This window comes from Trifolium pratense, linkage group LG5 (assembly GCF_020283565.1).
Source record: "Trifolium pratense cultivar HEN17-A07 linkage group LG5, ARS_RC_1.1, whole genome shotgun sequence".
In the NCBI taxonomy this organism is placed as follows: domain Eukaryota; kingdom Viridiplantae; phylum Streptophyta; class Magnoliopsida; order Fabales; family Fabaceae; genus Trifolium; species Trifolium pratense.
Window position 1 is genome coordinate 55,792,016 of NC_060063.1, and position 23,319 is coordinate 55,815,334.

Genomic DNA, 23,319 nt, shown 5'->3' on the forward strand with positions numbered 1-23,319 from the left:
GATATTGGATCATGTAATTTGAATTTAAATTCAGAGTACCTATCTATTTTAATGATTATGGGCCATCAGGGTAATTTCTGTTGTTTTAGGATTGAGTTATTGTTGCTTTTTACTTGAAAAATTCCCTTTTTTAAGATTTAGATCAGGTTTTTGCCTGTACAATACTCTCATTAAAAGAATTAATAAAGATAAATTATATATATCCTCAGCAAGCTTTTTTAACTGTATTTCAGATATTGTCTGAAGAGAGCTCTTCCAATTCAATTGTTGGTTTAGGAGGTTCGAAGAGTCTTGGACGGTATTGGCTTATTGCTGCATTTTCTGTGTTTGACCAAAATCCTTGGTTCATTATCTCGTACTGATGGTTTTGCATATGCAGTGTATTCATGACCAAAAGTATGAAGAAGCTATACTTCCTTGTGGAACGCTGCTTTCAACTACGTGAGCCTGTGCTACTTGTAGGGGAAACAGGTGGAGGGAAGACCACGGTTTGTCAGTTACTGCATGCTCGTTTGCAGTTACTAAATGCTAGTTTGAAGTTACATATCTTAAATTGTCATCAGTATACAGAAACATCTGATTTTATAGGGGTTGGTTCCTTTCATGTTTTTTCTTCCTTGTATTCTTATATCTTATATGGATACTTAGAAATAGACCTGTATTTGTGTTTATTTCTATGTACTGTTATTAGTAGAAGTATTGACTGGAAGATGTTTTGCAGGGTTTTCGTCCTATTCGAGACAAATTTAGACTGAATTCTAACTACGAAGAGATGATTGAACAGTTGAAGAAACTGAAGGCTTTTACATGCTATCCAAAAGACCACGTGAGTGTCTTCTTTCTTTTATATCGTGCATGAACCGGCTCCGTAATATCCAGTAAAATAAGTAATGTGATATAACTCCTATGTATTTCATTTAACTTAATAGTATGGAAATGCATTCATTTCCTATGCATTGACTCCAGTTATGATACTATCGGAGCGAAACAAGTAGATCTAAAGAAAAATGATTATTTTCCATCCAAATCAGACTTGGGATTTTAATTTGACTTTTGGCATTTAAGTTGACTGTTACATGTATTATAATATTTCACTGCATTCAGAAAGCCATTCCTTTCTATGCTCGTTTTCTTCGCTTCTCTTCTTCACTGTCTCTTATTCAGAAAGTTATTCTTTTCTGTACATGTTTTCTACGTTTCTCTTCTGACTGTCTATTATTTAAAAACCAAGTGCTGATTTGTCATTTTCTGCCACAGTTTATTTCTTCTTGCATAGATCAAGCTTCTGCAACTATTGATCTACTGAATCTTATGATAAGAGAATATAAAGAGGGTAAAGTTTGTGGCTTTAATGTCAGCAAAGAAGACCTTTATGCTTTTGAGCAATTAAAGTTGAACCTCGGTGTATTGCATCAAAAGTGGCAGAGCATATTTGAGTGGGAAGATGGTCCCCTTGTAAAAGCAATGAAAGATGGCAATCTCTTTCTTGTGGATGAGATATCATTGGCGGATGATAGTGTACTTGAGAGATTGAATAGTGTGTTGGAGCCAGAAAGGACGCTAGTAAGTCAATTATATATGGAGACATTTTTCTTTGAACTTGCTGTTAGCTGCTTTTATTCATGACGGTGTCATTACTTGGTTGTATTGGTTTAATGATGATTGGGTTTATACATGTGTTCAAAATATAATTAATGTACCTGAAATTATAAGATGATGGAGCCTCCTTGTCCCTGCTTGCCCAAAAAGGGTATCCGGATAGATTTACCAGGGGATGAGAGCTCTTTTGTGCTGGTTTTAATAGTATTATTATTAAATGAAAATGTAGGAAGTAATGTTTTACAAAATAAGAGGATGGCATGGCATCTCTTTCAACTAAACCATACTCATAATGCAGAAAGATGTGGTTAGATAAGAGAGCTCTCCCTTCAGAATCTATGTTATCTGTGGAAACTGTTAAAATATAATATTTTGAGCATATTTTTGACATGAGTATCTACACACAATAATTGCTTATGTAAATTTAATTTATTTATTGGCGGTGGTAGATATTTTCTTTTCATATTTGTTTGTCATAATTCAATCACTCTTTTATGTTGCTGCAGTCTTTGGCTGAGAAAGGAGGGCCTGAACTAGAGAAAGTTGTGGCACATCCAAATTTCTTTGTTCTTGCAACAATGAACCCTGGTGGTGATTATGGTAAGAAAGAGCTGTCTCCAGCACTACGCAATCGCTTCACAGAGATATGGGTTCCCCCTGTTATTGATTTAGATGAGCTTCAAGGAATTGCTATGGAAAGGTACCTATATATATATATATATATATATATATATATATATATATATATATATATATTTAACTATTAGAGGAATTTTTTGGATGGACACATTTTAATTCTGATATATTTGATTTATATGCAGAATTTCCAAGTTTAAAGGCCCCACATATCAAGAAAGACTATTACTCATTGTTAATGCTATGATTAGTTTTTGGGAGGTATGTTATGTGGAAATTTATATTATTATTTGGCTAGTTAAGCAGAATCTTGTCCTGTGTACTTTTGTTATGGTTGTCTCTAAGTTTTTGCGTTGCTATTCTACAATTACAATTCATTGACTTGTCATATATTATTGTTAATTTGGTTTATTATTCTTATGTTTTTCAGTGGTTCAACAAATTACATCCAGGGAGAATGCTTACTGTCAGAGATCTCATTTCATGGGTTGCTTTTTTCGATATAACGGGAGAAAGTTTAGGACCTGAACACGCACTTCTTCATGGAGCATTTCTTGTTTTGCTTGATGGGTTAAGTCTAGGTATGCTTAGTTCGCAGTGATTATTGATTTCTTCAACTAATCTTATTGTATCATTACTATATTGAATGGTCGATTTTGATTACTTGATTTTTGATATCGTAATTATATTTATCATAACCTATATTATGCATTCATTCAATTTCAGTATCTGTTTGTTTGTATAATAAAATAACGACTCTGATGCACGAGTGCTGTTTTTATTGGAATAATTTACTCCTTACTTGAACGAGTTTAGAATCTTGTGTTTTTTGGTTTAATGATCTACTTTTTTTAGAAGAAATCTACAATATTATTTCCTTTGGTGTGTAAAATTTTAAAAGTATATGAAATTAATATTTTGCTATGGTTGCTGTGGTTATGATATTCATATTGGTAATGAGATATTTTGTTAGAAGGATTGGTATGACAGTGGTGTTTAGTGGCATGGCTGTTGTAGCTGTGATGGATATGGTTTTAGTAGAGCTGTCTTGTCAAATGCCTCGGGTTTTATAAAACATCAACAACACCAAAGTCCCTTAGGTTTAATATTAATAATTCATCAACAGCCCTAAGTCCGATCAACTTCTTCCAAACATAAGTCGCTAATGTACAAAATTAACGAAATATGAATGCTGTTTCCAAGATTTTTATTTATCGTAAAATACACTTCTTGGGAGTGAATGCTTCAGATGTTGAAAGTATTTCACAAGAATAAATACCAGGGGCATTATATTTGTGTAATCTTTCATGTAAGCTCTCCATTTTTTGGACTACAGATATTCAAGGCAGAGACACTATCTAACTACATAGAAATTTCACAGATTGTGTTGACTCTACATAGTCTATTGCATGCGTTGAATCACTTGAGCAATTACATTTTATTTTCCTTTTTGTTTCTGATCTAATGACAGTTTCCCAACAGTTAAAAATGACAGCTAGCATTATTTTCTGATTAAATTAGGATTTAATGATTATAATCACGTCTTTATTGACTGTATAGAATTAAATTAGGATTGTACTCTGTGTATATATACATCTTATGCATATGGAATAAAATATACCATTCAGCTAATTTCAATTCCAACTTATCAGGGACAGGAATTTCAAAAACAGATGCTGGAGAGCTTAGGGAGAGGTGTTTATCCTTTCTTCTACAAAAGCTGAGGGTATGTTTCTCTCCTTGTTATCATCATTACACTATCTCTCTTTCGTTTCCAAGTCTTCTAAGGTTAAGTCATCTGATTGGGCGGAGCTACTAATAAGATCAACACTGATGTTACATTGGAGGTTATCAGGAGGTCTAATGTCCTTGAACTGTTGCTTTTGGTGTGTGACCTAGGTCCGAATGTTTTTGATCAAATGATTTACAGCACATGTATAATGTCTTAGATCGGAATCACTAATGATCGATTGGCAGATGTCTTTACAAAATCACTACGAGGTCCTAGAATCAACTACATATGTGGCAAGCTTGGTGCATTTGACTTATATGCTCCAGCTTGAGGGGGAGTGTTGATATTTATTATTATTGTAAATATATTCTAGAGTATTTCTTAGCATAGCATATTCCATAGTAAATATCTTCCACTACACAATATTTTCCACTACCAGGCTCTCAAAATTTGGAATCCTTTTGATTGTAATTGATTTTATACTGTTTTTATTCCCAGTTTCGATCAATTGTCGTTGTGTTTGTCCAGTTGTTTTTTTGGTGCTTCATTCCAATGCAAAAAGATTTGCTTTCATGAGCTGCAATTTCCAGAAATCTTCATTCCTTTTTTATCAACATGCTGGCTTGTTTATGCTGGGTTTTGTTTTACTTACCTGCCAGTGCTACCACATTTTTCTACATTTTATCTGGATATTCTGAACGCACCTTTCAAATTTCAATTAGTTGTGCTCTTTTTGAAACTCTTAGCTTGGCCAGCCTTCAGATTTTACCTTCTACAGCTGGGCCAATTACTTGCTGTTGTTTCCATTTTTGTGTGTTGTTCAGTAAAGTCTCTAGTTTCCTCCTTACTTCAATGGAGTGGTCAGTGGTCCTTTTCCAGTTAAATCCACCCTTTGTATATTGTTTCTCTGAATTTCTCACAGAGGCTACTTGGCTGTATATCCTATGCAACCCGTCGTCTGTTTTGATTTGAAGCTTTTTGGATGTGTGCTTGGTCTATTTGATCATATTCCTTCATTTGTATTGAGTTGTTAGCGTATGTTTGCTAGCTTTGGCTATGATAGCCACTGTTTGGTTATGTTTATTATAATGAACTGGCAGATTAATAGTTCAACGGCGAAGGTGATTTCGTTGGAATTACATGATTTATAACACTTAATTTGCTAGGTTAGAAGTACAGTATGATCAGAGTGACTCATTGTTCATTTGCTGGTTAGTTCTTCCTGTAATTGATGCTATATGCAGTCAGTGTGTGGGTTGATTACATACAGTTTTACCTCAAATCTTCTCTAACTTGAAAAATATTTTACATTGCAAACTTCTACTCTTATGTTAACCAGTTTGTTTCAATGTATTATAAGGTCAGGGTTACTCATGGCCCAGTTTTTGGTGCAGTTCTTTTGTAGATTTTGTATTTCTGGTTTTGGGTCGTATTCGGATGGACTTAATAATCATATTCTGTAATGATAAATATTCATATTGAGCTCATGTGACAATGACACTTTTATGGTTTCTGATTCATGCTCTTCACATTATTATATTTAGAAATTGGATGTAAATGGCAACTGGATTATTGCTACAGGTTGATGAAAGTAATTTACTATATTCAAAGCTTTCAAGAATGGGAAACTATGGTTGGGGTGAATATGGTGCCAACATGGATGTGTCACACAGTGATGATAAGAAACATGATGATTTATTTGGCATCGATCCGTTCTATATCAAGAAAGGTAATGAATATAAATTATACCGTTACTTGATTTAATTTTGTTTGTTCAGTGTTTTGTTGTCACATTAAGCATAATTTGGTCCAAGTAGTGTGGATATATTTGTATAGCTTCCCCCCACCACCCCTCTGTTTTTTTTTTTTAGTATTTCCCCCTCACTAATACAATCATATAGATATTTTGCCTCTGGTGCTTTATTCTGTGACTTTTGTGATCTATCTATATAGGTTTCAGCAGTTGTGAGGAGGGTGGGTTCGAATTCAAAGCGCCAACCACCCGCAAAAATGCCTTGAGAGTTTTGCGAGCTATGCAGCTTCCAAAGCCTGGTATGTTTAGTTACATCTTGTCGTCCTTATATTCTGTTATCTATTACTTATGTTATCATGGTATCGGTCTCTTGCAAATGCAAGGTAAGGCTGTCCACAATAGACCTTAATCCACAAAGTGTCAGACTTCTTTCTGGACTCCACTGTAAATGGAGTTTTATAGCATTTGGTTACTCTTTTTTCTTTTCTTTTTCAATTCCATCAACAATTTCTCTTTTCTTTTTCAATTCCATCAACAATTTCTCATTTAAATTATATTTGTGTTTTAATTCGATGCTGGTTTCCAGTTTTACTTGAAGGTAGTCCAGGTGTGGGGAAAACGAGTTTAATCACTGCCTTGGGAAAATATTCTGGGCATAGAGTTGTACGTATAAACTTATCTGAGCAGGTCAGTAATAATTTATCTAAGTCTTTTTTTGTTAGGATATAGAATAAAGAGGATAGTGTTAGGATTTGATCCAAGGAGTTAGTTTGCGAAGTATTAGCTAATGGGGTAGTTACATTATCTTGTCTTCTTAGAATTTTCGATTGGGCCTAACTCAACCCTATAAAACTGGCTTGTAAGGGGAGGATTACCTCTACTTATAAACTCGTGTTCAGGCCATCTCACATCCGATGTGGGACTCTTACTTTTCAATACAAAATTTTGGGTTCCTAACATTTTCTGTCTTTGCAAAGTCCTTTGCGGATTTTTATTTTTCTATTTATTTTTTGTGCAGACTGATATGATGGATCTGTTGGGGTCTGATTTACCTGTGGAAAGTGATGAAGGAATGAAGTTTTCTTGGTCTGATGGGATACTACTGCAGGTCGAAATGTCTTGCAATGAATGTTATTGTGTTCTTCTCTGCTTTTGATTTGTATTTAACTTCGAACTATCTTGTCTGTGCAGGCCTTGAAGGAAGGCTGTTGGGTTTTGCTGGATGAGCTTAATCTTGCCCCACAATCTGTTTTAGAGGTAAATACTTGATAAATGTTGATCTCTATTTGTTCCTCTTTGTTTTCATTTTTCATCATCTCGTTATGAGCACTATTACATTCTTTTTACCTTTATTATTGCTTTTCTGATTCTTATTCTTCAAATTTTTTGTTTGGGAGGTAAGAGTTTTACCAGTATACAATATTAGTTGTAACACAGTTCTTTCACACAGGGTTTGAATGCTATTCTGGACCATCGAGCTGAGGTGTTTATACCGGAGCTGGGTAATACTTATAAGTGTCCACCATCATTTAGAATTTTTGCGTGTCAGAATCCATCACATCAAGGTGGTGGCCGGAAAGGCCTTCCGAGATCCTTCCTAAATCGATTTACCAAGGTATGCTTGTCGTATATTAATTTTGTGTTTAAATGTGAGCCTCTAGAAGTTGGTAGGAGGACTTCAAAACAAGTTACCTAGAAAAATCTGAAGTCCGAACTCCAAATTTATCTGGCTGTATTACTGAAGTTATTTAAAAACTTGTAAAAACCATAAGAAAATCTTATTACTTGATCGCAGAAATGAACTTCCAATTTTGATGGTAAATATGTTCTTTGTGTGCTCAATTTGCAAGTTGTATTAATTGTTTTTTGGTCATTGATGATAGGTATATGTGGATGAGCTACTGGAGGACGATTATCTGTCCATTTGCAAATCAAAATTTCCAAATATCCCGGAGCCTTTACTTTCAATGTTAATCTTATTTAATAAAAGGATGCATGAAGAAACTATGCTGAATCAAAATTTTGCAAAGGATGGCTTCCCATGGGAATTTAATCTTCGTGATGTGTTTCGATCTTGTGAAATAATTGAAGGTCTGTTATTCTATTCCTTATACTTATTATACTTCTGATTTGTCACTTTTTTTCTCCGGTTTCTTCATTTTATTACCGATATCCCATGTAGAATTGTTATCTTGAAATTTCATTATGTTTAATTTAGGTGCACCGAAGCCTTTGGAAGCACATTCCTTCTTGAACATTGTCTACATTCAAAGAATGCGTACTGCAGCTGATCGGAAGGAAGTCATACAGGTCTTCAAGGAGGTATTTAAGGTGATACCGTATATAAATCCGTATCCTCGTGTTCAGCTCAATTCAGATAATTTAATTGTGGGCAATGTTGCTATTAAGAGGAATGTCACCCAATTTTATACTGCCTCGAGCAGTCAGCTCCTGATACAACCTAAAATCTGTCAAAGTTTGGAAGCTGCAGCTCTTTGTGTAGAGCATCAATGGTTATGTATCTTGGTTGGCCCATCATGCTCAGGAAAAACTAAATTGTTACGATTACTAGCTGCCCTAACAGGCAATGTACTGAATGAAGTAAATCTTTCATCTGCAACTGATATTTCGGAATTACTGGGATCTTTTGAACAATATGATGCCTTGCGTAACTTTCGTACAGTTGTTGCTCAAGTTGAGGGCTATGTTAACGAGTACTGTAGTTTGCAACTGGAGGTTTTGAATGGAGCAGCATTTAAGGAAACAGATTTATATAGAAGATGGACTGATTTTTCGTCGAAATTTGACATCATAGCTTCTGCTTCAAATTATCTTGAAAACTGGAGGAATATAATTTGTTCTCTTAGTTTGTTAGACGAGATCATTGAAAAACTAAAGTTGTTTATAGAAAATAATTCTCTCTTCTTATCTTATTCAATTCGGGATCTTGATTTTGTCAAGCATACCATTTTAAAACTGAAAGCAAATGATCAGAAAAAGTTGGTTTCCACAAAATTTGAATGGGTTACAGGATTACTGATCAAGGCAATAGAGCGAGGGGAATGGATTGTACTGGAGAATGCAAATCTTTGTAATCCCACGGTATGTGATGCATATAATATTGATGCTTTGTCTGTATTTGGGTGTGAAGTTGTGCTTATCAGTTTGGATTTGTATGTTCTATAGTTAGATATTTTTATTATATTCTGCAGAATTTTTTTTTGGTAATTTTTGTGTATTGTACTTTCGTTGTAGCAGCCATACTTCTGTCATAGGCCCGCAGTGCCGTGCCATCTATCATTTTTATGGCAGAATTTTGGCTTGCCACCATTATCCACTGTCTGCCATTGATAACATTGGATAAAATTATTGTCGTAAGTTATTGTGCATAGCAATGTCAATCTGTATCTTTTAATTTTTTTACTTGTTTTTGTTTCCAGGTTCTTGATAGGATTAACTCTTTGGTTGAACCTAGTGGATCAATCACGGTCAATGAGCGTGGAATTGTTGATGGCAACCCCTTGGTTATCCACCCACACCAAAATTTCCGCATGTTTCTCACAGTTAATCCTCGCTACGGTGAGGTTTCTCGAGCTATGCGTAACAGAGGAGTTGAAATATTTATGATGGAGCCGTACTGGGCTTTGGATGATATAAGTGGAAGCCCTGAGATTTTCGAATCCAAAGATGTGAAGAGATTTCTCAGTTTAGCGGGTATCCCATTTACTCAATTGATTGATTCCATGGCCAGAGCCCACATGTATGCTAAAAGTGAAGGTTCAAAGCTTAATAATGTTCACATTACATATCTTGAACTTTCGCATTGGGTCCATCTTTTTTGGCAGCTTCTCAAGAACGGTTGTTGTCCCATCTGGAGTCTACAATTGAGTTGGGAGCATACATACCTCTCATCATTCTATGTTGAAGGGGAACAAATTATCAATTTTGGCAAAACACAATTTTTATCAGTAACTGGTTTGTCTAGATATGATCCTTTGACAGACTGTCCCTTGGGCATGTCAGGAGGATGGCCAATGACCTTAAATTTAAGAGATTATATATATTACTCAAAAGAAGCTTCAATCAAACAGAATTGCATGTATCTGGAGTTCCTGGGAACTCAATTTGCATCCCAACAATATCAAATTGCTCAGAGAAGGTACTCAAGAGATAGTTTGCAAACTACTGCTGATCATGGGAGGCCATATTTAATGGATATGAGGATGTTGCATGATATTATGTTTCCTAAGACTTCAATTGGGATAATCACACACTCTGAAAGTGAATTTGAGTTCGACTCAGAATTGTCAAACAAAATACTCTTATTTGCAGCCAATTGGACAATTGAACAGGCAACAGAAAGTGATTTTAAGTTATATCTTCTCAGGTTTGATTGGTTTAGTTCTCAGCTGCAGCCTTTCTGCCAGTTCTTTGGTTACTTCCACAATCTTATAGGACAGATGATTGAACATCCTATTTGGCAATATATTTCAGACCGCAGGAAACTAGATGTTGATATGCAGTTGATGCCATTGTTATCACTTGATTTAGTTGATTTGGCAGCACCAAATAGTGAAATTAAATATCTCTGTAATGCCATTCGTTGCTTCGATCAGCTAAGGTTAACTAACCAGCAATGGATTACTGAGAGGCAGTATAGTTTTACAGATGCAATGGGTTGCTTTGGTCCAGTTTTAAAGTCTCTCCATGCGTTGGAAAAAGAATTCCTTAGTAAACTTGTGGAGTCAACTCCTAAGCTAATTGAAGATAAATCTTTTGATGATATAATACAGTTATACTCTGACCTTATTGAGGATCATGTTTTATTCTGGCGTTACTTCAGTTCTTCAATGTTTGACCAGATGGTGATTTCTTGGCATTCTTTGCTGAAAGATGCTGCGAAGTTTATGACTATCTGTCCTAAAGCTGTAAACCATTTTTTGGTAAGCTAATCATAATGTTTATATTTTCTATTATTCTCAGAAAATAATTAACCCCCCCCTTAAATAGGTGGAAAGCGAAAAATTGAAAAAAATTTCATCAGAAAAGTCCTTGCTGTGGATTCATGGTGGTCACCCATTTTTGCCCACCTCGTCTGATTTACATGATAAACATCAGCAGCTTCTAAAATTGTATGAAGCACTTTGGCCTAGGAAGAGAGCCAACAACAGTAATCAAGGTTTACTTCTGCATTCCTTGCTGTTAGTTTTAGCTTGTATATTGAAATTCAAATTAACTGGATTAACTTCTCTTGTAGTCGTTCTCGGTTTTTTTAATATATATCTCATTTTGGCTTTTCAAAAAAACTTCTCTGTTGGAAAAATGCAGGAATGTTGAGCAGCCATCATGTCGATGCTGTCGTAGCTTTTGATCATGACCTTCGCTTCCTTGTATTGCAAGGTATGTTGGCATTATATTTCATACGAAGATATGTAGTTTACTTGACTTGACATCTGATGTTCTAGACATATAAATGTTCTAGACAGTTAATTGGAGTCTCACCGCTCTCATTAATATTTCAAATATTAACTAGCCATGATAATATCCTTAAGGCAATCATTATTGGATTTATCTTTCCAAATAGTTTTGTAGTTCCAGTAGTTTTCTGGTGGTGCAGGAGTTATCCTTTTTATTATTCATTTTGATTAGGATGATTAAATATTTATTCGAAAGATATGTAGTTTACTTGACTTGACATCTGAAAGTTGTCATCAAGCACACATTTAGAGCAGCTCTTGGTCAATCAGACAAACAAACTGTGTTTTTTTTTTTTTGAATATATGTTTTCTATAGTAATTATCTATACGAATCATGATAGTTCTCATGAGAAACCTTAGCCCAGTGGACTATGAAGTTAAACCCATCTTTGATGATTGTAAATTTTAATCATTTCTTCTGCCTATATATGCTTGACAATAAAAACCCATGGAAGATGTGATAGCCTCTTAAAACAAGTAGCATGAATGTTTCGATTATGTCACTTTGGGTGTGCACATGCCAATTTTATTTACCATTGATATATTGCTCCATCTGTTTAGTTTCAAATGTATCTCATTTCATTCTTTATTCCGTAACCATGTAGATATCTCCAACTCCTCGTTTATGATAGCAAAACGGAGTCATGAAGATGATGGTGCTCATATTATTGAGAAGTTAGACGAGGCATATCAGGTTTGTGCCTTTTATATTGTCATTGAATACAATAAATGCCCGTGTTTCTCTTTGATCTGTTACTGAACTTGTTTTACAGGTTCTGTTAGGAAGGTTAGAACATGAACAGCACAAGTTGCAAACGAATACTGGATCTAAAGATCTTTCAGCCTATGCTGATAGTCTAGCTTCTTGTTGTTTGTCAACACCGGAATTGTTGTGCCAAAACTCTGTATCTGAGGGATGGCAGGATACATTTCCTCCAGCAGACGCTACCAGTCTATTCAGGGACATGGAGTTACTAAAGGAGCTCTCATCTGTGCCTTTGGACGACCTTGAAGGCTTACACCAAGTAATATTCAGAACAATTTTGTATTTACTTGTTTATTGGTATATTGTCTGTTTAGATGCATACTCAATTAAGTATGCATGTCTAATTACTTGTTTAATTTATTTAAGTTTGGTTGTCATGAATTGTTTCAGTTTTAATGATATTTCCTTCTTATTGGGTAGTTACTGTATATGCTGAGAGAACCTACACTTTGGTTTTAAATGAAGAATTGATTTATTAGATCACTTTCTTTCTGTTATACTACAAGTATGTATAATGGATTGTTTTAAACACAATTTTCTCTGCTTATCTGGTTATAGGTTGTGGGACGTCTTTCCTACCTTTTGGACTCTGCTTTAAAATTTTCTCTGAGTTTCTCATCAAGACCCCCACAAATGTTTTCTCCACATCAAAAGATCTCGTGGACCTTGAATGCATGGACTTCAATGGATGCAGGTTGGTGCACGAATTCCGATTTGTCGCATTAACCTTTTTCTTTGTGAATGGTGCTCACATGAGGTTTTTAATTTATTTTTTCTTTGGGATTTTTTTCCTGGGCCTGGGTTGTAGTGAATATTAAAATTGCAAGCTTTATTCTGGAGATGTGGTTTAACTGGCATGAATCTTTGTGGGCATGTTTACCTGATTTTGTGAAGGTATGTGTTCGTGCAATTTCTCTTTTTCATTTTTAGATTTTCGTGGTTGTCTGCTTTTTGACCCATTTATCATATTTGTTCTTGCACCAGAATTTCTCAAAGATCGAAGGTTTTGATAATATCAGTATTGCACTACCCCACATGCTCATTCAGCCTGTGTGTGCTTCAACTGTTTTACAGATCACGTGAGTTCATTTTATTTGTTATTTAGATTTTTTGTTTTATACCGGTTCTATTTGTTTCAAAATATACTATGGTTTTCCTTTTAGGATGTTGGATGCAATTGTATAAAACCTCATTAGTCTCATTTTTATGAATCTTTATAATTTTAATAAATATTTAGGGAAGTATAGCAATTCTATCTCAAATAAAAAAATTAAAATTTTGAAGATGTGACAAAAGTGAAATAATATGAAAGATTTGTTACACTCGTGTCTTCTAATTTTTTTCGAAAGTGAAATAATACGGTAGATGAATGGACAAGTCTTTCTGATTTGTTATGAATTGAATCTCAAGATTACAAGTATTAATCGCACTATGTTTTTGGAGTAGGTTCTAGACTATATCAGTTACACAACTGCATAACTATCTTTCTAACTAACAGCTGTAGACAGGTGTTTGAAACAGAAGCTATACATAACAAGTACATACGCTCAAATACTCATTACTAATTTCAATATTGGGGTTCATTGTGAGAGAAAGAAGAGTGTTTTACTGTCCTCAAGAACAGCAAGTAAAACACAGTTACTGTAGGATTATTAATACAGATACACTATCTAAATTGATTGAGGAAATCCTCTGCAATGAATATATACGAGATACTTTTCTAATTTTTGGAAACTATATAAATTTGAAAATATATAAGAAAAAATACAGTTCAAATCCTAATTAACAACCACAATTAAACTCTCCTGAATACGAGAATTAGTTTTACCAATACTTATGTAGATAAATTCACTATTGAATTTAAATCTGAAGGCAGCTATTTTTCTTCCATTACTTTTTAGTTAAATACTAGTCAATGTGCATCTTGCCTGTATTGTATTTTTTTGTTGTATGAGTACTTGTCATCTTGCCTGTATTGAGAGCCATGTCATGAGATTAGAATATCCATCATTAAATGTCCTGCAAATTTTCTCATCCTTGTTCATGATATATTCAGGGAAAGCTCACATGCTATCAAGGAGTTTTGGGTGCAATGTCTGAAGTGTAGAGTTTCCTTGTCCAATTTGTGGAATTCCTCTCACCCTGGGGCATATTTGCCTAAATTTCTTTTGTCTGCTGCTCGTTCCCTTTTTCTGCAAGTAATATTTAGTTTTTTTTTTTTTTTTTTTTGTATATTTTATCTTTATTATCCTTTGCACATAGTTTATCTGAAGTCGTTAAACTAATTCATGTTTATGGCTTTTAAATGCAGATTATTTATGCGCACAGAAAATCGTTTGATGCAGATCAATATGCTGGAATTAAATATAACTTTTCTTCTTTCGAGAGAAATATGGCTACAGTATGTTTTTTTTTTTTTTTTATTAACATTCTTTATATGGTTTTTAACTGCTTTTGTTGATTCGGAAAGAAGAGAGTTATGAGCATTTGGAAAATATCCTATATTGTGTATATTGATGTAGTACTTCAATGATGTTGGTTGGGCATTGCTTGTTTGTTTCCCTAATTATTTAGGCAAATTGTCGGAACCAAATGATATTGGTCAATAGAACTCTGTGTTTAACTACTTTTTCAACATTTATTTATTGCACATTCTCTTCCTCTATGATGATACCTACACATAATTTATTTATCAGAATAATGCTACAGTTAAACCAACTAATAAATGTATATCCATACTTATGAAAAAATTTAGGTGAAGTTAAGCAATCGTAGATGCCTATGGGGATGCTCTCTGGTAAAATCACACATGTGGATATGCATATAAAAAATAATACACATTTTGTTTTTGACGAACACTACAAACACATAAGGAACTCAATTCATGTTTGACCTCAACCTCATTGCTTCTTTAGTTGAACCTCATGTTTTGAAAATGAGAAAAATATGTTTTGGTGTCATTGAATTGAATTGTCTGTGTTCTTCTGATATTCTGAACATGTATTGCCAAATAACTAAGGGAGGACATTTGACTTAAAATTTGTCATGGGCTAATCCCTTAGTTAAAAATTATGTCAGGCTTTTGGAAGGTTTTCATAACAGGAGGAAATCATATATTACTCCAGTTTATGTTGTACTATTGATGCACTTATTTGGACAATACATGCAAATGTGTGTATATGTACATTGATTGTATTGGATATGTATGTGTGATTTATATTGTACTATTGATGAGCTTGGTTTGACACTACATCCAAATGTGTGTATATGTGTATTGACTGTATTGGATATGGATGTGCGATAATAAATGAGATACATGAAATTCATTACGTGTATCTTTCTTTTTTCTTTGTTTCAACACCTTTTTGGTTCATGTTGGATTTTATTGAATACTACATTTTTGATTTTGTATTCGTTTCAAGTAGTTTTGAATTTTGATGATACGGTACTTCAGTGAGCACCCTCTTTCCCTTGATACTTCGTTTTGTATTCTCATTCCCTTGTTATCTGAATCTAGGAAGAAAGCATCCATTTGGTGAGCACCCTTGTTGCTTCATCACGACACCACAGATTGAAAAACTCCGTAAATAAGTTCATTGTTCCTCTGCTTAGGGAGCTGTATCTTCACTCCACTACTGCTGGTAATTATTTGCTTAATCAAAATATAAAATTACTGGCTATTGCTCCTTTAACTATGGCCAGAGAAGTGTAATATTTTTGGTTCATAGATTTAAACCATGTTACTTCTAACTTCTCTTCTTTATATATATATATCAGATTTCAATTTCAATTATACGATTGGTTGTGCATGGGCACACATTGGAGCTTTACGCATTCATCTCTTGCTTAGCTATAATGAGGTTGATCCTGCCATGAAGTACTATTGCAAGTACACTCAGCTTGAAGAAACAATATCATCACTTGAACTTGAAATTCAGGTATTCCAAAAAAGTGCTTTGATTTCACAGATAACATTTTGATTTTCTATTATATTATGCTCTTCCTTGTTTAGTGTTTACTACGTCATCCTGTATTTTTCATCATCTATCACAATTCTTGACTGAAATAGCTCTGTACATCTCTTGAGAAATTTAGTTTGTATTTATTAAATTATTTTCAGGTGCGGAAAGAGTGTGGGTATTTAGCAGGACAGTTTTTGACAGTAGAAGCTGATAAAAGGAAAGCTGAACGGCTAGAAAAGCTTCAAGCAGAGCGTAAAAAGCTGCAAAGAAAGGTTTTTATATTATTATCTCTTGATTGTCTATCTAGTTATTTGAACTATTTTCCTTATGCATATTTAATTATAGATTTTATGATGGAATATGGATGTTTGAGTATAAACTCAGTATTTTTATTAAATGATGCCTGTTTATTGTTGTTGATAGTTTGTGTGAAGTGCATTGAATATTTAATCTTGGCTGATATGAAGTATTTGCAAAATATAAATGGCACCTCATCTCTAAATTATAGCTTGGTCATACCGAGTTCTTGATTTCTGCATATGGTTTTCTCTAGTTGCAACTACCCATTTTTTCCTTTGTCGTATTTCCTCCTCTATAGTTGCAACTACCCATTAGTTATTGCTGGCAATATCACATGGCAATGTGTTCTGGTGCCTTTATAGTTGAACTTTGCTCAGTCTTTTACCTCTGGGCTAGGCAGTGCAAAATTGTTAGTAACAACAACAAAAGTCAAGCCTTGTCTCACCTGGCAGTCAGCAAGTTGGATCAAACAATGTTGTATTTTAATGTCACATGTTATGTTCCCATATAGACCATGCATTATTTTATTATCCTCTAATTGGTCAATTCTCTTGAAAGTGCTTTTATGAGTTCTCTACCCTGATGTATAATTACCTATATTGAAACTTAAATCTTTTCTGTAATGGGAGCTACTATCCCAAATTTCTCTCCAATGATTGCATATTTAATTGAACCTTGTCTTGCAACACCGAGCTTACTTCATTGGTGGCTTTTTACTGCCCGACATCCTTTATAGTATTGCAGGTCCTATAGTTTTTTACCTTCGAGTTTTGGTTAAAGCTTGAGTGTACTTTTTCTATCGCACATCAGACACTAAATATTCCTCCATTTCATCTGCTCATTTTCGATCCTCTTGGTTTACACCCTCATGTTCTCATCATTTTGTATGATAGACCCAAGGGACATGAAAATGTCATACTTGTCTTATTGTACTATCACCAGATTTCATTTCCTATTTGGGAGTAGTATGGTTTTTTGCTAAATTATTATTAATGTATGTTATCACTAAATTTGTTAAAATAGAAAATTGGGCTTATTCTTTTGTCCAATTACCAGCATTACTCGCATATGTTTGCAGAGTATGCTGGTGTTATTAATGCGTTATTATTTTCTTCGAGCATATCCTTTAAACCTTTTTCCCTGTTTCTATCTGTAATTTGACTGGAAATGCGAAAATTATCTTGCTTTATGTCTGTGGGAGTGCTTCATTGCTGTTTTCCATTACTTATAAATATATTTGTCTTGTACTCAGATTGTGTTTCGCTCTGAATCCTGGAAATACAAGAAGTTAATGAATGAATGCGATGAGTTTCTCAAACATGTTGCTGCTTTGGAAGTTCTGGTCGGTAATTTTGAAGCAGAGGATCTACAACAGGTTATCGACCGCACTCACAGTTGGCAGGTAACTTTCTAGGAATGTCATTAAGGTTGAATTAATTTGGAATACTATGTATAAATATTTATTTTTCTCATTTAAATGTTAGTATTATAGCTTATGGTCATACGACTATGATAAATGCATATTTTGTTTGTAATATTTGAAGAAAATATATTTTATTTAAGGGTCTTGCTAATGTGTGCCCTAAGGGCACATGTTAAGGAACCCAAAAGTAGAATTATTGTATTGGAAAATGCAATATTTTGACTTTTGAAAAGTGAAATACACAACTTTTAAAAAGAATATTTCTATATTAAGTTGCTTATCATGTGCCCTTAGGACACATTTTAGCTTTTGCCTTTATTTAAATCATCTTGCTATCAGTAGATTTAAAAATATAATAAACTGATAGTAAGATTATCTTATTCATAAAAAAAATAGAAGTTATCAAACTTAATTATATTTTGAAGTGATAAAGTAATGGAATTCAATATATAGTAGTGTTTAGATTTAATGGAAACGTAAGAGAAGTTATACGAGCTAAAAATCTTAAATGCAAATACTTGAACCCTCTCTTAGTGTTTGTTTTGAGACTAACTTGCCACCTAAGTAATGAGATGATCCCTAGTACTACTACTTGAAACTAAATAAAGTCTATCATGGTACAAAACGGATGAGAGTTAAAAAACAAGTAGAAGCAGATTTTTCATTGGCAAATTTGAAAATAATGACCTTTTGTCATTTTCTTAGAACCACCTCTCCGGATAGAAGGCTGTAGTGAAAGTTATTATCCTTGTACTGTCATTTATCTTTATTTCTGGTTTTGAATTCCAGGAAACAGCAATGTGTTTCATTAATCGATTGACGGATGAGTACACAGCATATAATGACATTATTCAACCCATTCAAGTCGCTGTGTATGAGATGAAATTTGGGTTATCACTGGTTCTGTCAAGCACCTTGGAGAAAGAATATTTGAGAAAAGTTGGGCATGAAAACATCAACCTGATTATGGTAACTTTGTCATTTATTGAATACTTGCATGTATAAATTCATTTATATTCTATTTGGAAGCCGACATTATGAACTTTTCAGGAAATGATATATGTACTTATGCGCTTCCCCCGAGCTGTGTCATGCAAGTTCATTTCCATTGAGTATGTTGGATTAGACTGGCATCCATCATACAAGCTAGATTTTGGGGAAGACTTTAATTTGAATATGGGTTTGATGGAAAGGCTTAATAATCTTTCAAGTGGCGTTTCTACAGATAAGAAGGTAAGTTAATTATCGGATTAGATTCTATTTCTAATATAATAATATGGATTGTGCAAGTTTTGTTTTGTTAATTAGCGTGTATTTGAATTTTGAAAACAGGTATCTGTGATGCGATATAGAGCTGCCATCTATTGGAACATTCTCGTTCAAATTGCATATTCTATATCAAATGCAAAAATAATCGACCGTGAATCTTATATGGTCAGTGTCCATGCTCTGGTTTTTTGTGCCGACCGATTCATTTTTATTTGAATCTGTTGAAATAATAATTTGCTTATAACTCCATATATTTCTCTACCAGCATTTGCAAGAGATATTTTACGAGTTTGCCAGCCTTTGGATGAGTATGAAAGGTTATGCAAAATCAAAAAGCGAATATGATGCTCAACAGTTCAAGTTTAAGTCTCGAGCATTCCAAATTGAGAGTGTTATTGATGTTGAAATACCAGCTCTTGCAAATTCAAGTGCAACTGAAGCATTTTCTGAATGGAAAGAATTTTCTTATGAAGAAAAATCCACGGACAAAGTAAGATTGTTTTTTTATGCTAAATGTATGTTCTTAATTAATTGATTCCATCTTCTATGTATTAGTCATCTGAAATCTGTTCAATTAATCAGATGGAATCCTCAGAGGAATATGAAATATCGGACGAAGAATGGAAGTACCTGGAAGAGTCTATCCTCGACAATGTGGTTCTCATTCACACTCAGTTATTTGGATCTGGTGATCTAGTCCAAGATGTGAGTCTATGTAGCCTTGGCTTCTATAGAAGTTAGAATATGATTTGCAATTTGGGGTTGAAAGATTTGTATGACTTATTGACTTCTTTATAAGTTAGAATATGATTTGCAATTTGGCGTTGTAAACATAATCGAGTCTTATATATAATGATCTCCATGGCTGTATATTAGATGATTTTTTGTGAAATACATTTCGTGGTTAATAACCCAGATTTCGAGCTTCATTGGCTACTGGTTCAAAATATTGACTTTTATGGGTTGGCCATAATCTAACACTGATTTGTATTTCAAAATAAATTCATCAAGATTAGAGTGGTTTGTTTTCTTGTATTTTAATATATATATTTTGATATTTTTTTCTTTTAACGATCACGCCAAGTGAGTTATATGACTTTTATATAATATGTGCTGATCATTTGTTTTTAGTGGTCGTCCTTCTATCCTAGTGCTTTTTTTTTTGTTTAATTTTTTTTTTATTTTGCAGTATTTTTTTTGTCTCATAATAATGATTTTTTTTTCAGCCCGGAATCTTCAAAATTTCTGACGAAGATCGGTTGCATTCCTTCAGCGAGTCATATAAATTGGGTATCAATTTAATCAAAGGTAATAATAACTTCTGATTATGATTTCCACTTTGTATCTGGGCACTGCTTATGACTTTATATTATATTTTCTATTTTCTAATTCTTAATTTTTTTCTTCTGCTCAGGTGTCCACTCTCCAAATTTGGCCAGTTTAGATGCTAAACTGATTCCAGAACATTTATTTTATCTCTGTATTGACTATAGAAGAAAGTTTCTTTCGTCATCCAAATCAGCTAATAGATTCAATTTTTATAAGGTGTTTCTCAGTTCTGTTTTTTTGATATTTTAGATCCTTGGACATCCTTCTCTTCCTCTTTTAATGGTTGCCTCATGGCATGTGCATTTTTTTTTGTTTTTATGGATCAGGATTCAAATGCTCATGAGATTGAACAAATGCTGAAGGTACTTGCACCACTAAGACAGCAGGTTTTCTCTCTTCTAAATGAGTGGGAAGAACAGAATGATCTTCAGAAATTTCTGGATGTCATTGACATGCTCCTGACTCTTCCATCTGATATCCCTCTAGCGAAGGTAGTTATTAATTACTGAATAGACTCCGATCTTTTACTACAGTTGATTTCCTATTGTAGAGATTAATAGAATTTGAAAAGTGTGTGAACCTCTATTGCTAATGAAATTGTCATATACTTATATGCAGCAGCACACTTTTCCTTTATATATATATATAGATATAATAGAAAGCAAATTGATTTCATCCATGACTCGTCTGTCTATTCTTTCCTCTTTAGGTTTTTTCAGGGTTGCAGTTTTTACTTCACAAGGCTCAAGTTATGCAAGAAAATAATTCAAAGTTCTCCTTCTCAAGTACGAATTTTCTTTCAATTAATGTAGCTACAATGGTCTGCATCATGTTTTACTAATTTTATGGTTTTAATGACCTGTAGATCAGTTGAAATCTGTTTTTGATCTGATGTCATCATGGCAAAAGATGGAACTGGGTTCTTGGCCCACACTGCTTGATGAGGTGATAGATCAATATGAGAACAATGCTAAAAAAGTAAGTGGCATGTCCTTCATTTTTGTTATATTTGTATTGTAGGACTTTATAATGGTTTGTAGCCTGATATCTTTATAGTACTAGGTCACTTTTGAAATGATAAGTTATGATAAGAACCAAAAACACGCTAGTGATGGCCCTGCTAGGAATTTCGTTTCCCATTTTAAGCGGGTTGGCCATATCAAGAATTTTTAAATCTCTCCAATGACTGCACCTATTGCTCTTTGATTTTATCTGGAAAGGAAAAATGAAGAGAAATAAGAATAATAGCAAAACTTAAATATGGAAAATGATGAAAAACAGGAGAGTGGGTGGGTTGTATGGTTAATAATAATTTGATAATCAGGAACCAATACCTAGAGTGTGATTTTAATACTTGACTTGCTAATCTAGTGCATTAAATTATCATTAGCTTCTTTTGCTGGTTGTATTAAAATAACGACGCATAAAGTTATTATAAATGTATTTCAGAACTAGGGAAAGTTGTTCATTTACTTCATTCTCTTTGGTGATATCCTCATTTATTTTATGTCGCAATAGCTTATTTCTTGTTGTCCCACTCTTGTTGTAGTTGTGGTTTCCTCTATACTCGCTTCTTCTACCCAGTACTTCTGATATTCCATCCAGTACTTCTGATCAAGCAATTGTCCAAAGGTAAGTTATAATTAAGATTCAACCTGGCAATTTGACGTTTCATCTGTTAGATTTTGTGGCTTGTTTTCTGGAGTAACTTTTTTCCCCATATGAATCTTGTAGCCTGGAGGACTACATTCAGACCTCCAGTATTGGGGAATTCGGGAAACGTCTTCAGCTTCTTTATGCTTTCCTTGGTCAAAACCATATGAGTGCATGCCTGAAAAATAATTCCAGGTATATGTAAAAACAATGAAAGTGCTTATCGAAGCCAGTAGATAATTTGTTGCAAATCTTTAGTATTCTGTGAAATTACTTTTATATGCGAATATAATACGAAGTTTTTTCTTCATTGCTGAACACTGCAGTCGTCCTTGTTGGATGGAACAGTCAACATTCTTGTTCTTGTACAATATTTTTGGATATTACGTGCAGTTCTTACCAATGTGAGTTCCTTTTGGTTTTTGTTTGTCCAATTTATTGTCTTTTGGTCTCTTTATGCATGTGAATTCATAATTATGCAACTGTGCAGTGTATCGAAGTACATTGATGCTAGTAGGAAAGAAATTTTAATTGAACTGAAAGAATTGGTGAAACTATGTCGATGGGAGCATGATAAGAGTTATTCATCAATTGAAAACTTGAAAAAGAGTCGGCAGAAGCTGAAAAAACTTATACAGAAGTATACCGTAAGTATCAAAGCTTTCTATTTGGTTATGTAAAAACAGATGTGATAATTAGGATTGATCTTTTTACCATATTTCACTGTGCCTGCCCTTGGTTTAGTTTTATATGTGAACTATTGGCTAATCTAATAATTGAGTGAGCTCAGCCTCTTTTGTAATTTATCAAGAATCTTGTTTTGAATTTCATGTTTGTGATACATTGTTCAAGTTCTTACGTATTCAGTATGTAATTTTCATGTTAGATCTCTGTCTACATATGTTTCTGTATAGCTTTATTGGATTCGTATAGGGTTTTGGTTCCTCACAATTTTAAAACATCATTGAATCTAAATAAATTTTAATATTAATACAAAAATTTTAAATTTAATGAGATATTAAATAACTTTTTATTAGTATATCTGGAAACAAATTTCTAATCCTATCCTGTTGATTTCTAGCACAACCCTTCTCTCAAGATACAAAATTTTAACCAAATGAACACAATAAGATAGGACACATAGTAGAGTTATACAATCATGTTGTCTAAACAAGCACCAAGTTTAGACAGGATATGATAACTTATAATTTTTATTTCTGTTAGGCAAATGTAGTAAGTAGTTGTTAGATTAGGTTTATTTTATGCTATATGATATATTTATTTTTATCTTCACTTTCAATTTCATATATATATATATATAGCATTTTTGGAGCGTGAGCAGTTCTTGTATTAGTGTCTTCATAATTTGTATTTTCAGTAGTTGTTTAAATATTGTTTTATATGTTGCTCTTTTCTTATT

At 33.6% G+C, this 23,319-nt stretch overlaps 1 protein-coding gene across 1 annotated transcript in view; it reads left to right on the top strand.

Annotated features, from left to right (window-relative positions):
- Positions 1 to 23,319, top strand: part of LOC123885458 (midasin-like) — a 40,102-nt gene that overhangs the window by 10,385 nt on the left and 6,398 nt on the right. Inside the window, exons 18-61 of the mRNA XM_045934744.1 lie at positions 234 to 298; positions 380 to 590; positions 722 to 826; positions 1,258 to 1,563; positions 2,106 to 2,299; positions 2,421 to 2,496; positions 2,666 to 2,816; positions 3,888 to 3,961; positions 5,549 to 5,696; positions 5,921 to 6,019; positions 6,307 to 6,407; positions 6,739 to 6,828; positions 6,912 to 6,977; positions 7,171 to 7,335; positions 7,604 to 7,811; positions 7,939 to 8,822; positions 9,161 to 10,663; positions 10,731 to 10,899; positions 11,049 to 11,120; positions 11,803 to 11,891; positions 11,971 to 12,222; positions 12,522 to 12,657; positions 12,772 to 12,857; positions 12,948 to 13,042; positions 14,020 to 14,161; positions 14,275 to 14,364; positions 15,481 to 15,604; positions 15,741 to 15,901; positions 16,084 to 16,197; positions 17,478 to 17,627; positions 18,438 to 18,617; positions 18,699 to 18,881; positions 18,981 to 19,082; positions 19,183 to 19,407; positions 19,500 to 19,622; positions 20,144 to 20,225; positions 20,332 to 20,462; positions 20,573 to 20,737; positions 20,956 to 21,031; positions 21,112 to 21,224; positions 21,796 to 21,878; positions 21,981 to 22,094; positions 22,226 to 22,303; positions 22,390 to 22,546. Of these exons, the coding sequence (XP_045790700.1) occupies positions 234 to 298; positions 380 to 590; positions 722 to 826; positions 1,258 to 1,563; positions 2,106 to 2,299; positions 2,421 to 2,496; positions 2,666 to 2,816; positions 3,888 to 3,961; positions 5,549 to 5,696; positions 5,921 to 6,019; positions 6,307 to 6,407; positions 6,739 to 6,828; positions 6,912 to 6,977; positions 7,171 to 7,335; positions 7,604 to 7,811; positions 7,939 to 8,822; positions 9,161 to 10,663; positions 10,731 to 10,899; positions 11,049 to 11,120; positions 11,803 to 11,891; positions 11,971 to 12,222; positions 12,522 to 12,657; positions 12,772 to 12,857; positions 12,948 to 13,042; positions 14,020 to 14,161; positions 14,275 to 14,364; positions 15,481 to 15,604; positions 15,741 to 15,901; positions 16,084 to 16,197; positions 17,478 to 17,627; positions 18,438 to 18,617; positions 18,699 to 18,881; positions 18,981 to 19,082; positions 19,183 to 19,407; positions 19,500 to 19,622; positions 20,144 to 20,225; positions 20,332 to 20,462; positions 20,573 to 20,737; positions 20,956 to 21,031; positions 21,112 to 21,224; positions 21,796 to 21,878; positions 21,981 to 22,094; positions 22,226 to 22,303; positions 22,390 to 22,546 (7,938 nt within the window). The remainder of the gene's footprint in view (positions 1 to 233; positions 299 to 379; positions 591 to 721; positions 827 to 1,257; positions 1,564 to 2,105; positions 2,300 to 2,420; positions 2,497 to 2,665; positions 2,817 to 3,887; positions 3,962 to 5,548; positions 5,697 to 5,920; positions 6,020 to 6,306; positions 6,408 to 6,738; positions 6,829 to 6,911; positions 6,978 to 7,170; positions 7,336 to 7,603; positions 7,812 to 7,938; positions 8,823 to 9,160; positions 10,664 to 10,730; positions 10,900 to 11,048; positions 11,121 to 11,802; positions 11,892 to 11,970; positions 12,223 to 12,521; positions 12,658 to 12,771; positions 12,858 to 12,947; positions 13,043 to 14,019; positions 14,162 to 14,274; positions 14,365 to 15,480; positions 15,605 to 15,740; positions 15,902 to 16,083; positions 16,198 to 17,477; positions 17,628 to 18,437; positions 18,618 to 18,698; positions 18,882 to 18,980; positions 19,083 to 19,182; positions 19,408 to 19,499; positions 19,623 to 20,143; positions 20,226 to 20,331; positions 20,463 to 20,572; positions 20,738 to 20,955; positions 21,032 to 21,111; positions 21,225 to 21,795; positions 21,879 to 21,980; positions 22,095 to 22,225; positions 22,304 to 22,389; positions 22,547 to 23,319) is intronic.